A 13,874-nucleotide genomic window follows, 5' to 3' on the forward strand; every position below is an offset into this window, starting at 1 on the left:
CAACATCATCCCAGTCCCTTTAAATTTTTAGGAAGGCGGGCGGACAGCGAAATCAGCTGTCCGCCTGCCGACTTGTCAATGGCCAATTAAGGCCATTGACAGGCTAATTAAGATCATTAAAGACCTGCCCGTCCAACCTTAAGGCTGGCGGGCAGGCCAGGAGCCCCAGTGGGCTCCTGATAATACATGAAACCTCATCCACTGGCGGGATGAGGTTTCATGTCCATTTTTAAAAAGTTTAATAAAGTTTATCTCGTTTTTATTAACATGTCCCATCTCGTGTGACATTGTCACATGAGGGGGACATGTTAATAATATTTTTATTTTTCTATTTTTTAACTTCTGTGCACAGTCACTAATCTCCCTGAGACAGCCCTTAGTCTCAGGGAGCAGTGTGCTCTTTCGCACGCATGCACAAAAGAGCGCACTTTGACAGCTGGGGATTTCCCCCCCAAAGGCAGCTGGGTGGGCCTTAATTGGCTTGTCCACTCAAAATGGCGGCGGGCCCCGTTTCGGCAGCGGGGGTCGGCTGTCTGCCCGCCGCCAAGCCGGTGGGGCCCGCACGCCCACCAAGGGCAAAATTCTGCCCTTCATCTGTGCACTGTTTATTCTTATCTGGACTGTAACAAAATTTGCACCACTTTTTTTTGAAGAGAGTGTCAATGTCCCAGCTACTGGACATGAGATAAAAAGTTAACATAAAATCCATTCTCCTACTAGTGTGGTGTCCTCATACAAGTTTGGGGACAAAGTGGACTGCTTGGGACATTCAGGTTGGTTGTGGCCATGTTTCTTTGAAGTTAATTTTTTCACTACTGCTACAGTTTGAAAGTGGTAAAGGGGGTTTAGGGCTTCTGACTTGAAATTGCAAAAAAAAATGATTTGCTATGCTTATGGTAAACAATTTCTTTGAGACCATCTGATAACCCAGTTGGTCAAGATTGTGAACAACTCGGCCACAGGCCAGGAACATCCCCAATGTGTGCTGAGTATGCTGTTCTCAGAGGTTGGATGTTAGCCTCAGCATCCCTGTGTCAGGAGAGGAAGAAATTCGCCAAGGTTTCCTCTCCTGATTGCTGTCCAATTAAAGAAACTCGGTAAATGTAACAGGCTGATCATTGATGACATCTTAGTTGTAGCATTACTAATCTATAAGCAAGCAAGACATTTTTCTGTGAAATTTGGGAGTGTGTATATGTGCTTTGCAGAAAAAATCTTTACATGGAAGATTTAAATTTTAAGATTGGTGTAAATATTTTGCTTATCATGTATTAGCTACTTTCTTCAAAATGATCCCTTCACTTCTACAAAATGTCCTGCTGTCTTTTTTCTAGAAAAAAAGTTTCCCAGCAATTTGTGTCATGAATAAATTCAGTACATTTTGTTTTTAAGTTTCTACTTTCTTAAAAAAGATTCAGCTACCCTGTTGAAGAAGGCTTGCATTCACAGGCAATGAAGTACTTCTGAAGTGTTTTCACTGTTGTAGGAAAGAAATGCCCAGCCAATTTGCACACAGCAAGCTCGCACAAAAAGCAATGTGACAATGACCAGATAATCTGTTTTTGCGATGTTGATTGAGGGATAAATATTGGCCAGGACATTGGGGATAATTCCCATTTTCTTCAAAATAGTGCAATGGGATCCGAGATGGATTATCTTGGATTAACGTTTCATCCAAAAGACTGCACCTCTGACAATCCGGCACTCCATTGGTACTGCACTGGAGTATCAGCCTTGGGTTTTGTGTTCAAGTCCAGGACTGTGACTTGACTCCACAACTTCCTGACTCAGAGGCAAGGGTGATACCAATTGAGCCACAGCTGACATTTAATTATTGATTTCATAGGTAAACTTATCACACTCATATTCTTAATCAAATGGGTGAAAAGAAGTCTTATGATCACTTGTCTCTGCTGGGAGATTGGCGGGAGCACCTCAGTTGTGCTCAATGTCTCTGGATTAGGAAGAGCAAAATTCATGCAGAGCTCTTAATTGCTACCCACTAACCTTTATTGGAAAGTGCCTGTGTGTGGATGAATGAAAGGATTACGAATGGTTGCTGTCCCCTCACTGATGAATAGTCTGCTTGTTGGATCATCTTGGGTGTTCATGGCCAGTATGAGTTGACACCTCCGGAGGGTGAATGGGAAAAATTGGAAAGTAAATCAGATTTGAAAAACCTTATTAGCAGAAAGGTCAAGTGAAAGATGGGAGAACAGCTTTCTTCAGATTTCCGGAAGCGACCAGTCTCTTCGCAGCCTTGGTGTCACATTTGACTCCGAGATCAACTACCCTTTTCATATATTCACACGATCAATAAGGCTGCTTAATTCCACCTCTGTAACATCATCTGAATTTGCCCCTGTTTCAGCTCATCTGCTGAAACCCTCATGCTCTCTTTGCCCCTCCCAATGCACTCCTATCTGGCCTCCCACGTTCTACTCTTCATAAACCTGAGATCATCCAAGACTCCGCTGCCCATGTCTTAACTTGCAACAAGTCCTGTACACCTATCACCCCTCTGCTCACCTACCTACATTGACTCCTGGTCAAGCAATGTCTTGATTTTAAAATTCCCATCCTTGTTTTCAAATCCCTTCTTGGCCTCACCGCCTCCCTATCTCTGTAATCTTTCTCCGGCCCTGCAGCCCTCTGAAATATCTGCAATCCTCTAATTCTGGCCTCTTGAGCATCCTAAATTTTATTGCTCCACCATTGATGGCCACACCTTCAGTTGTCTAGGCCCTAAGTTCTGGAATTCCCTCCCCCTACCTCTCTGCTTCTTTACCGCACTCTCCCCCTTTAAGACACTCCTTAAAATCTATCTCTTTAACCAATGTTTTGGTCGTCTGACCTAATATCCCTTTTTTTGGCATGGTGTCATATTTTGTTTTATAATGCTCCTGTGAAACACCTTAAGACACTTCAATACATTAGAAGTGCTACATAAGCTTGTTGGTAACTGGCTGCAAGTTATTTTCTTATTTAAATGGAATAAATCCTGTTATACATGTTTCAATAAAATTCACTACCTTGGAAGTGGTGGATTAGGTTTATAAGCCCATCTCTATAAAAGACCTGTGGGAGCATTGGATTGCAAAATTGAAATTAGATTTCATTTTGGCAGTTTCATAGATGGAAAATGCATGATTAGATACTTCATAACTTCCAAACAGGTATTAATTTAACTTTTATTCTGTTGATTTATTAAGCTACAACCTCATTTTAGCTCTGAACATAAATTAAGAAATAGGAACAGGAGTAGGCCATATGGTCCCTCAAACCTATACCAGCATTCAACAAGATCATGGCTGATCTGATCTTGACCTCAACTCTACTTTCTTGCATATTCCCCATAATTCTTGACTCCCCTATAATTCAAGAATCTGTCCATCATAGCCTTGAATATATTCAATGACCCATCCTCCATTCCTCTCAGGGTAGAGAATCCCAAAGAATCATGTCCCTTGGAGAAGTAATTCCTTTTCATCTGTCTTAAATAGACAACCCCTTATTTTGAAACTATAACTCTCTAATTCTAGAGTCACCCATGAGGGGAAGCATCCTCTCGACCTGTGCTGTCAAACATCCTCAGAACCTTATTTGTTTCAATAAGATCGCCATTCATTCTTCTAAACCCCAATGAGTATGGGCTCAACTTTTCCTCTTAAGTCAACCCTTTCATCCCAGGAATCAACCTAATGAGCCTTCTCTGAACTGCCACCGATGCAAGTATATTCCTCCTCAGGTAATGAGACCAAAACAGTACGCAGCTCTCTAAGTGTGGTCTCACTGCTGCCCTGTACAGTTGCAGCAAGAATCCCCTACTTTTATACTTCATCCCCCTTGCAATAAAAGCCAACATTCCATTTGCCTTCCTAATTGCTGTACCTACATGCCACCTTTTTGTGTTTTGTGTATGGAGTCAGCCAGATCCCTCTGTCCACAGCATTCTGTAATCTCTCTTGAAATAATATTTTCCTTTTCTATTTTTCCTATCAAAGTGGATAACCTCACATTTTCCTGCATTATATTCCATCTGCCAAATTTCTGCCTTCTCACTTGATCGATCTATATCCCTTTGCAGACTGTTTTCCTCACAACTTGTTTTCCTACTTATCTTTGTATCAGTAGCAAATTTGGCAATGAAACAGTGTCCCTTCCTCCAAGTCATTAATATTGATTGTAAATAGTTGAGACCCTAGTGCTGATCTCTCTGGCACCCACTAGTTACAGTTTGCCAACCTGAAAATGATCCATTTATCCCAATTCTATTTTCAGATCGTTAGCCAGTACCCCATCCATACTAATGTATCATCCCCCAACACCATGAGCTCTTGTTCAGTAACTTTTTATGTGGCACCTTATTGAATGCCTTTTGGAAATCCAAATGTACTGCATCGAGTTCTCCTTTCTCCACCCTGCTCAATATTTCCTCAAAACTTTGTAATAAATTTTTAAAACACAACTCCCCTTTCACAAAATTATGCTAACTCCGTTATGATTTTCTAAATGTTTAGCTACTACTTCTTGAATAATGAATTCCAGCATTTTCCCAAAGACAGATGTTAGGCTAACTGGCCTATAGTTTCCTACTTTCTGTCTCCCTCTTTTTGAATCAGGCTCATTATATTTGTGGATTTCCAATCCGCTGGAACTTTTCTAGAATTTGGGGAATTTTGTAAAATTACAACCAATGCATGCACTATCTCTGCAATCACTTCTTCTTGAGACCCTAGGATGCAGGCTGTCAGGTCCAGGGGATTTGTCAGCCTTCAGTTCCATTCATTTCCTCAGTACTTTTACGTCTTGCGAAAATTGTTTTAAGTTCCTCCATCCCTTTTGCCTTCATTTTCTACTATTATTGGAATGCTCTTAGTGCCTTCCACCATAGAGACAGGTGCAAAACACTTGTTCAAAAATGTTTACCATTGTTAATTCCCCAGCCTCATTCTCTAAAGGACCAACTTTAGCTACTCTCTTCCTTTTTATATAGAAGCTCTAACTGCCTGCTTTTTATATTTCTTGCTAGTTTACTCTCGTAATCTATTTCACCCTTTTTTAGTCACCCTTTACTGGTTTCCCCAATCTTCTGGTCTACCTCTGATCTTCTCAAACCTTGTATACCTTTTCTTTCAATTTTATATGATTTTTAACTTCCTTCGTTAGCTATGGATACTTCCCTCTTCTAATAGAGAGACTCTTTCTCACTGGAATACATCTTTGTTAATAGTGATAAAATATTTTTCCTAAATGTCTAACACTGTTTATCTACTGTCTCACCATTAATTTATTTCCCAGTCTACTCTTTTTGGTGAAATATTTTCTACTTTGGGTTATGATGAACATGATTTATCTTGACCAATTTCATATTTAAATAACTGGCAGAAAGGCTGTTATGAGCAGTGTTGAAGAATGTTGGTTATCTGCAGGCTATGTATGCAATAACACTGGTTTATGTAATTTGTTTACTTTGCCACGTGTTTTGTAAAATAAAGCTTTCCTTGTCATAGTGTCTTATAGCTCTAATTGTTGAACGGTTAGCATTCTTATGCTATAGTACTGTACTAAGTTTGATGTGGTTTTCAATCTCCAACTGTTGGTTTTCTTGGAAGGAATCTAGCACTGATGTGCATAATTAGTCTTTAGCTGGGAATTGGCTGAAAAATGTAGCATAAACCAGCTGAAACTTGCTTGTAAACATGCTGTTCATCCGATTTCATGTCTTGCTTAATATCTTGGCAGCTGCTAAATTCGGCAACAGTGGTTGATTATTTTAGTAATTATATAAATTAGTTGGGTATTGACTCCAAAAAAGCAAAATTATTGATCTGACAGAAATCTGATCGATAAAATTGGGTTTTTAATTTCTTCATGGAATTTAGACGTGCTGGGAAGGCCAACCTTTGTTGCCCATCCCTAATTCCCCTTGCGAAGGTAGTGGTGAACCACCTGCTTGAACCGCTGCTGTCCATCTGGTGCAGGCGCACCTAGAGAGCTGTTAGGCTGGGAGTTCCAGGATTTTAATCTGATGACAATGAAGGAACAGCAATATAGTCCCAAGTTAAGAAGGTGTGTGGCTTGGAGGGAAACATGCAGGTGATGGTGTTCCCATGCATCTGCTGCTCTCAACCTCCTAGGTGGCGGAGGTCGTTGGTTTGGAAGGTGTTGCCAACGGAACATCGGTGAGTTGCTGCAGTGTATCTTGTAGATGGCATACACTGATCCATTGCGCGTCAGCGGTAGAAGGATTGAATGTTGAAGGTGGTGGATGGGGTGCCGATCAAGCAGGCTGCTTTGTCCTGGGTGGTATTGAGTTTCTTGAGCATTGTTGGAGCTGCACTCATCCAGGCAGATGGAGAGTGTTCCATCACACTCCCGACTTGTGCCTTGTAGACGGTGGACAGGCTTTGGGGAGTCAGGAGGTGAGTTACTCGCTGCAGAATTCCCAGCTTCTGACTTGCTCTTGCAGCCACAGAATTTATATGGCTGGTTCAGCTTCTGATCAATGGTAACCACCCCCCCAGGATGTTGGTAGCGGGGGATTCAGCAATGATATGCCATTGAATGTCAAGGGGAGATGCTTAGATTCTCTGTTATTGGAGATGGTCATTGCCTGGCACTTGTTTGGCATGAATGTTACCTGCCACTGATCAGCCCAAGCCTGAATGTTGTCCAGGTCTTGCTGCATGTGGGCACAGCCTGCTGCAGTATTTTGGGACTTGTGAATAGCACTGAACATTGTGCAATCATCAGCGAACATCCCCATTTCTGACTCTATGATGGAAGGAAGGTAATTGATGAAGCAGATGAAGATAGCTGTGCCTGGAACATTACCCTGAAGTCCTGTAGCCTGGGGTTGAGATGATTGGCCTCCAATAACCACAACCATTTTCCTTTGTGCTAGGCATGACTCCAACTAGTGTAGAGTTTTCCCACTGATTCCCATTGACTTCAATTTTGCTAGGCTGTAATGAGGTCAGGAGCTGAGTGGCCCTGGCAGAACCCAAACTAGCATCAATGAGCAGGTTATTGCTGCGTAAATGCTGTCGATAGGACTGTCGAAGACACCTTCAATCACTTCGCTGATGATTGAGTGGGGACTGATGGGGCCATAATTGACTGAATTGAATTTGTTCTGCTTGTTGACATACCTGGGCAATTTTCCCACATGTCTGGGTAGATGCCGGTGTTGTAGCTGTACAGGAACAGCTTGGCTTGGGGTGCAGCTAGTTCTGGAGCACAAGTCTTCAGTACTACTGCTGGAATGTTGTCAGGGCCCATAACCTTTGTAGTATGCAGTGCCTTCAGCTGTTTCTTGATATCATGTGGAGTGAATTGAATTGGCTGCAGACTGGCATCCGCGATCTCAGGAAGAGGTTGAGATGGATCATCCAATCGGAACTCGGTGAAAATGGCTGCAAATACTTCAACCTTGTCTTTTGCACTGATGCGGTGAGCTTCCCCATCACTGAGGATGGGGATATTTTTGGAGCTGCCTCTTCTGGTTAGTTGTTTAATTGTCCACCACCATTCACGACTGGATGTTGCAGGATTTCAGATCTTTGATCTAATCCATTGGTTTTGGGTTCACTTGGCATGCAAGTAGTGATATTGCACTACTTCGTAGCTTCAGGTTGACTCTTCATTTTTAGGTATGCCTGGTGTTGCTCCTGGCACACCCTTCTGCACTCTTCATTGATATACAATGAAATACAAAAGCATTGTATGATATATTCATCAGTTAACTATAAAATTTAATACGATGTTATTGGAGCTGTGATTCCAGAAAAACTTCCTCAGACCTCTGAAACGTATATTCCTGACTGAAATAACATTTAATTGTTATTTTGACCATTGTAATAGTCTTCTGCCTGAAGAAATAATTTGCATTTATATAGTTCCTATCATAAGCACATGACATCATAAACTGCTTTACAACCTAATGGGCTGCGTTTGAATTTCCGTCACGCTGTTACATAGGTGAATGCAGCAACCAGTTTGAGCATTGGATGATTGGTGATTTGCATTGGATGGTTTCTTTTTTCCCCACAAGAAATAAAATTCATTTTGATGACTTTGAACTTTATCCAGCTGTAAAGTGATCTTTTCTGCAGACAACTGAATTGGAAATTACACTTCTGTGTAAATCAAGCCAAAATAATGAGGTTTAATTTTTCCATTAAACCTTCTTGTGCTTCGGCAGTGAAGATGAACAAATGCTGGTCAGGTTTTCCAATGTTATGTGTAGTATTTAGTTTGTCAGCTGTGATAACCCATTAATTACTCTCTGATGCTTGTATTTTTGAATATATCTTATTGAGAGTAATCTTCTATTAATCAAAACAATTTTACAGCATTAGTAAATTTAATTTAGTAAAATTATCTAAATAAAATATTTAAACTTGGCTTCATTAGCTACCCAATTTGATGCAGGGATGCAGTATTTTCAATTTATTAGCCAAATAAAAAATAATTTGTTCCACAAAGCCTAATATAAATGACTAGTTTAGTCCCCTGAAAACTCCTGCAGCAGTTCTAGTCGGTGTGCAGTAAGCTATTATTTTATCACTGTAGAACATTTGAATGCAATTAATGCAAGATCCAACCCTCAAGTTTCATTTTTGCTGGTTGGTTGAACTTATTACAGGTGAAAGCTTTGTACCCCAAAAAACATTGAACTGGAAAATGATTGCATTTACAAATTACAAATTAGAGCTTTTAATTGAATTTCAATTGCATCAAATAATGCTAAATATGTGTGTAGCTTGCATTAGTTTTTAACCGGAATTCTATTTTTGTGGCCTTGCAGCCAACAACATTGGCAGAGTTGAAATATTGGCTACAAACCACACCACAAAAACCCAATTACCTTATTATGATTTGTAACACCAATCTAATGTGAATAAAAACTTAATTTCCTGCAACTACAATACACATGAATCACGACGGATCAGTTGATAAGATGAAATGAAGTAAGATAATAGGAGATTTGCATGGGGCATACATGCTGCCATTGATCTGTTCAGGCGCATGGCCATGTCTATACCATGTATTTCTGTGTACAATACAGCAGATGAAATGTCTGAGCTAAATTCTTAGGAATATGATATAAATTTTAAAACAAATTTTATGCCAATGTCAAACAATCTACACACTTTCCTAACTGACATTATATTTTGCATTAAATTATCTGAAATTACAAAAATTCACTAGTACAACTTTGTAAATAAGCTGTATGAGCTTAAAATTGAGTCTCGTACTCAATTTCTGTTTTTTTTAACATATATCTTACTATATGGAGTCGTAAATCAGTTTTGCTCATTAAATCTGCTTCCTAGATGAAATCAAAGAACAATCCAGGATATTGAACTAACATGACTAATATGCTAATTAATCCTAATCACAGCTAATATTTTGTTGATCCCAACAAGACTGGAATCATTGTGTTTCATAAAATATAGCTGGTTCATCCCTGACTGAATTTATAACCCACCGCTTGTTACTCACCAGATATTCATCCAACTCTTTAAAGCAATTGGCTAAAACAGTTTTGACGGGAAACTTCTTTGTATATATTTCTAAATGTGGTTTTGGGTTGTAGGAAGCTGATCTGTACTCTTGATGCAGGAGGATGCAACCTCTTTCCTAAGTGTGTATATATATCTTTGCATCTTCCTCCAACAATCTTATGGATTTTTGAGACCACAAGAGCTTGGCTTCAAGAGACCATTACTGTAAATGTATTATTCCAGCATTGTTTGCTAACATTTCAATTCCTTACTTAGTTAATGATTCTAAGATTGCAAACTATTCCCATTGCTATACATCATCACAATGGAAGTATTGCAGACACTGAGTTTGATGTACCATGACAATTTTGCCATTGGCTGTTTCACTTGTACAGCAACTATAAGCACAAATATGAGATGACTGGTTTAACATTTAGTTGCAGCAAAGAGCCATCAAAATAACACTAGAATATTATTATTTTGTACAAAGGTAACAGCACCTCATTTTGATTATATTCAAATAGCTACAAAGCTAGAGATAAAGGCTTGTTTGTTCTTTTTTCATCAGCACAGTATTCCTTGTTTTGTAGAACTGGTTTTGATTGACAAAATGTAGGTTTCTTCATCCATGCTAGGGCTAGTTGACTCAATGTATATTCTGTAATGTGTGTGCATGTGCTGTCTGACTTGTTGGCCTGGATTTTGCTGTACTAATAACAGTGAGACTGGATATTACAGGATAAAACTGATAGCAACTTCTGGCATCCACGCATGTGCCGGTAAACATGGAAATCCAAAAGTTGATGTCAGTCATGTACAGCTCCCCCACAGGCTGCATTGTTGCCATCTTTGCTGATGGTATCGGTACAGAGATCAATGTAATGGCATGAATATAGGCTAATTACCTGCAATTCTCACACTGAAAACAGATGAAAAAATTAGGGCTTGTGTAATCGGGCGTAACAGATTTAAATTGTGTAATAAATGATAATTATTGATGAACAACCTCTCTGGGCCTGAAATTTTTTTTTTAAACAAATGCAGAGGCACATTCCCTAGAGGAAAATTAGTGTTGTAGATATTGAAACTTTTTTTTGCTTTTCTTTTGTGCCTATTCTTTAATCTCATGTGCAGGTCCCAATCCGTGTTTTACTTCCAGTATGATGATTTAAATGTAATTTATATTTCCTGTTTTTACTTGCTGCTTTGCAATGTGTGTGTTTCAGTGAGGATTCTTCAATCCGATTGGTTGATGAGCCTTCCTGTTGTTTGGCCTGCCCATATATACCACAGATGCCCTGTAGAGCACACCACTTTGGATCAGATAGCTGAAAACTGGCTATCTCTGCTGATAAGCCCAAACAGAATCTCTGAGCAACTGTTCATGAGATGAATGACAAAAGCCATTCCTTTGTCGCTCACAGCGAAATGTGGGCCATTAAATGGGAATTCAGGAGTAAAATGTGAGGTATCCAAAAATCAGATGTTTCCTGTAAATAATGAGTCTTGATATCAGGTTTAAACATAAAAACTATCTCAAACAATTAAGGTCATGATTATTTTGTGTGTTTTTGAACATGAATTTCTTTTTAACTGTCCATTCGATCAGATCATTTAACAAATTTGACAATGTGAAATAAGAGTTAATAGCTGTCGTGATACTACAAGAAGATTTAGTCTAGCCATTTCTAATGCATGTTACTTCACTTCCCTTATATCATCTGGGTCACTAAGTTCTTCAGCCAGTTTCCTCACTTTGGACTCACTGGGTTAACAAAAAAGCACAATCAAATGAATCCCTGATGGTTAAGACAGAGAGTACATAGGTTATACAGAGTAGGAAGGTTCTAAGTTTGATCCTGATATCTGCTAGGTTAACTGATCTCAGCTGGAGCAGCAATCGGGATGCTACAGTTGCCCTCGGCACCACTGAATTAAGGATTGGAATTTCAGGCAGTGTTCTTGTGCCTGATTGTTGATATGATTGCAGAGTTTTTTCTTATGAATTGCTTCTTGAAGGATGAACATGTGGACATTGTGTAAAGACAAATTGGGCTCAGTTGTGATGCATTCCATGTTTGATCTCCTGCTGAGATTTGCTGTCAAGGTTGTTTGCATGACAATGGCTACTGGAGGAGGCACGAGAGGGTGTCTAGTGCCAGTTAAATGATATATAGGAATATGTTTCTTTGAGAGAACAAGAGGAGGGTGGAAAATTGACAGGAAAATATCAAGGGGGAGAAATATTGAAATAAGTGGATGTTATATATTATTGTAATCTTTCAAGCTTACCTGACATTTGAAAAGTGTGTTTTGATGAAAGCTCACAGACTTGAAATGTTAACTGTTTCTCTCTCCACAGATGCTGCCAAACCTGCTGAGTATTTTCAACATTTTCTGGTAATATTTCAGATTTCCAGCATCCACGGTATTTTGCTTTTGTTGATATATATTTGAAAAGTGAGTTCCTGTTTCAAATTTTACTTGAAGCCCTACTCATACTTGCTAGTTAGCTCAGTATAGTCTTCTAGTGCACATTTTGCACATGTTGACTGATTTATAGCTAGGTTTCTTTGTATTTTGGTTCACAAAAAAGTTGAAAGTGCCCCAGAACATTAGGACATAATGGTCAGTGCTAGTGTTTGTTATTTTTAACAGGAAGGATGGCATACTTGGTTTAATGGAGAGAGGTATAGAATATAAGTTGAGATAAATCTATATTAGATGTTAGGTAAGACCACTAATATGTAGCAAAGTACTGCAATTACTGGAAATCTGAAATAAAAATAGAAAATGCTGAAAATACTCAACAGGTTGGGCAATATTTCTGGAGAGAGAAACGGAGTTAACATTTCAGGTCAGTGACCCTTTGTCAGAACTTCGCCCTTTTCTATTTTTATTATGTTAATAAGAGCATGGTTGGAGTATTGTGCAATTTTTGGTTCCACAGCTATAGGAGTAGGTTGAGGCAATAGAAATGGTGCAAATAGTGGCTTGGTAGTACAGAATGCAAGTATTGCTGAAAAAAGAGACATTCTGTTGAAGCTTTTTATCTTGCACTCATCAGGACAGATGTAAAAATACCAAATTTCAAAGGGAATAAATTTATATCGCATGAAAAAGGGTGTTGATTGGTTGGCAAGTGGACTCTGGTGGAGGTGTTGCCATATATTCCCTGGTGCATTCTCCATGGCAACGCCAGGACCATTCAGAGTCCACTTACAAATCAGTACCCTTTTCTCATGCAGTATAACTTATTGTTCCCTTTGAAATTTGGTATTCCCGTGTGTGTCCTGATGAGTGCAAAACAAAAAGCTTTGACAGCATGTCTCTTTCTTTCAGCAATACACAAAAAATGGTAAAGTGAAGATTCACTAGGATGCTGCCTGTTATGTCGAAATGCAAATATGAAGGGTTCCTTTCATTACAGAAATTATGGGATGATTTGATAGGAGTGTTTAAAGTTATGAAGAATTAGGGCAAAGTATGGAGAAATAGATTGATTTGAATGGTCTGGAACAAAGAGATACAAAAGATACAAAATTGAATTTAATAATTTATGACAGTGAGTTGGAAAAACTTGGCTTAGCACAGACTCTGCATTACCAGAGTGGATTATTGAAGCAGACAGCAATACGAACATTTAAGAATAGTTTAGATGAACTGGTTGGACTTAATTGTTTCTATCTTGTGATTTCTATATAATTTTATAAAGCGGTCTGATAAATGGATAACTTTCTAAACTCTGTGCACTTGATAACAAAGTTAATTAATTGAAAACTATAGTTCAGTGTCTGAAGTAACTTTTTTTTCCCCAATTGCAGCACTTTCTTGTACCTTAAATTCCTTGTTGTGTGGGCACTGGTGTTGCTGGCAGATTTTGTCCTTGAATTCCGCTTTGAATATCTTTGGCCTTTCTGGCTCTTCATCAGGAGTGTTTATGATTCCTTCAGATACCAGGGTCTGGTAAGTTGGTTAAAGATTTCTCTGTTTCTAAAATGTATCAGTTCTGTATGTTGTGATATGTTTAACACACACCACTGCCAAAATCTTTGAATATGGTACTTGATTTAGAAGCTCTGATGAAATGCCTTTAATAAATTGTATAATTTTAAAGGGGCTGCAGGATCAGGAGACTTCGGCGGGTGTAGATATTAAAGGTCTTCCAAGGTGGCATGAAACATTGAGAAAGCTGTCAAAAAAAACCTGTGGCAACCTTGGCTTTATACATCTAAGCATAAGAATGGAAAAACAAGGGAGTTATGCTAAACCTTAATAAAATAGTGGTTGAGCCCCAGCCGGAATATTATAGCCAATTTTAGGATCACACTTTAGTAAGGATTCAAGATTTTAAAGAGTGTG

At 39.1% G+C, this 13,874-nt stretch overlaps 1 protein-coding gene across 2 annotated transcripts in view; it reads left to right on the forward strand.

Moving 5' to 3' along the window:
• LOC144695980 (macoilin) overlaps window positions 1-13,874 on the forward strand; it is a 91,794-nt gene that overhangs the window by 25,093 nt on the left and 52,827 nt on the right. The window contains exons 2-3 of one of the 2 annotated variants that reach the window (XM_078567121.1): window positions 11,875-11,912; window positions 13,337-13,478. In XM_078567121.1, coding sequence (XP_078423247.1) covers window positions 11,875-11,912; window positions 13,337-13,478 — 180 coding nt within the window. The remainder of the gene's footprint in view (window positions 1-11,874; window positions 11,913-13,336; window positions 13,479-13,874) is intronic. The other variant, XM_078567119.1, reaches the window with a different exon arrangement.

Source organism: Cetorhinus maximus, chromosome 21 (genome assembly GCF_964194155.1).
Source record: "Cetorhinus maximus chromosome 21, sCetMax3.hap1.1, whole genome shotgun sequence".
NCBI lineage: Eukaryota > Metazoa > Chordata > Chondrichthyes > Lamniformes > Cetorhinidae > Cetorhinus > Cetorhinus maximus.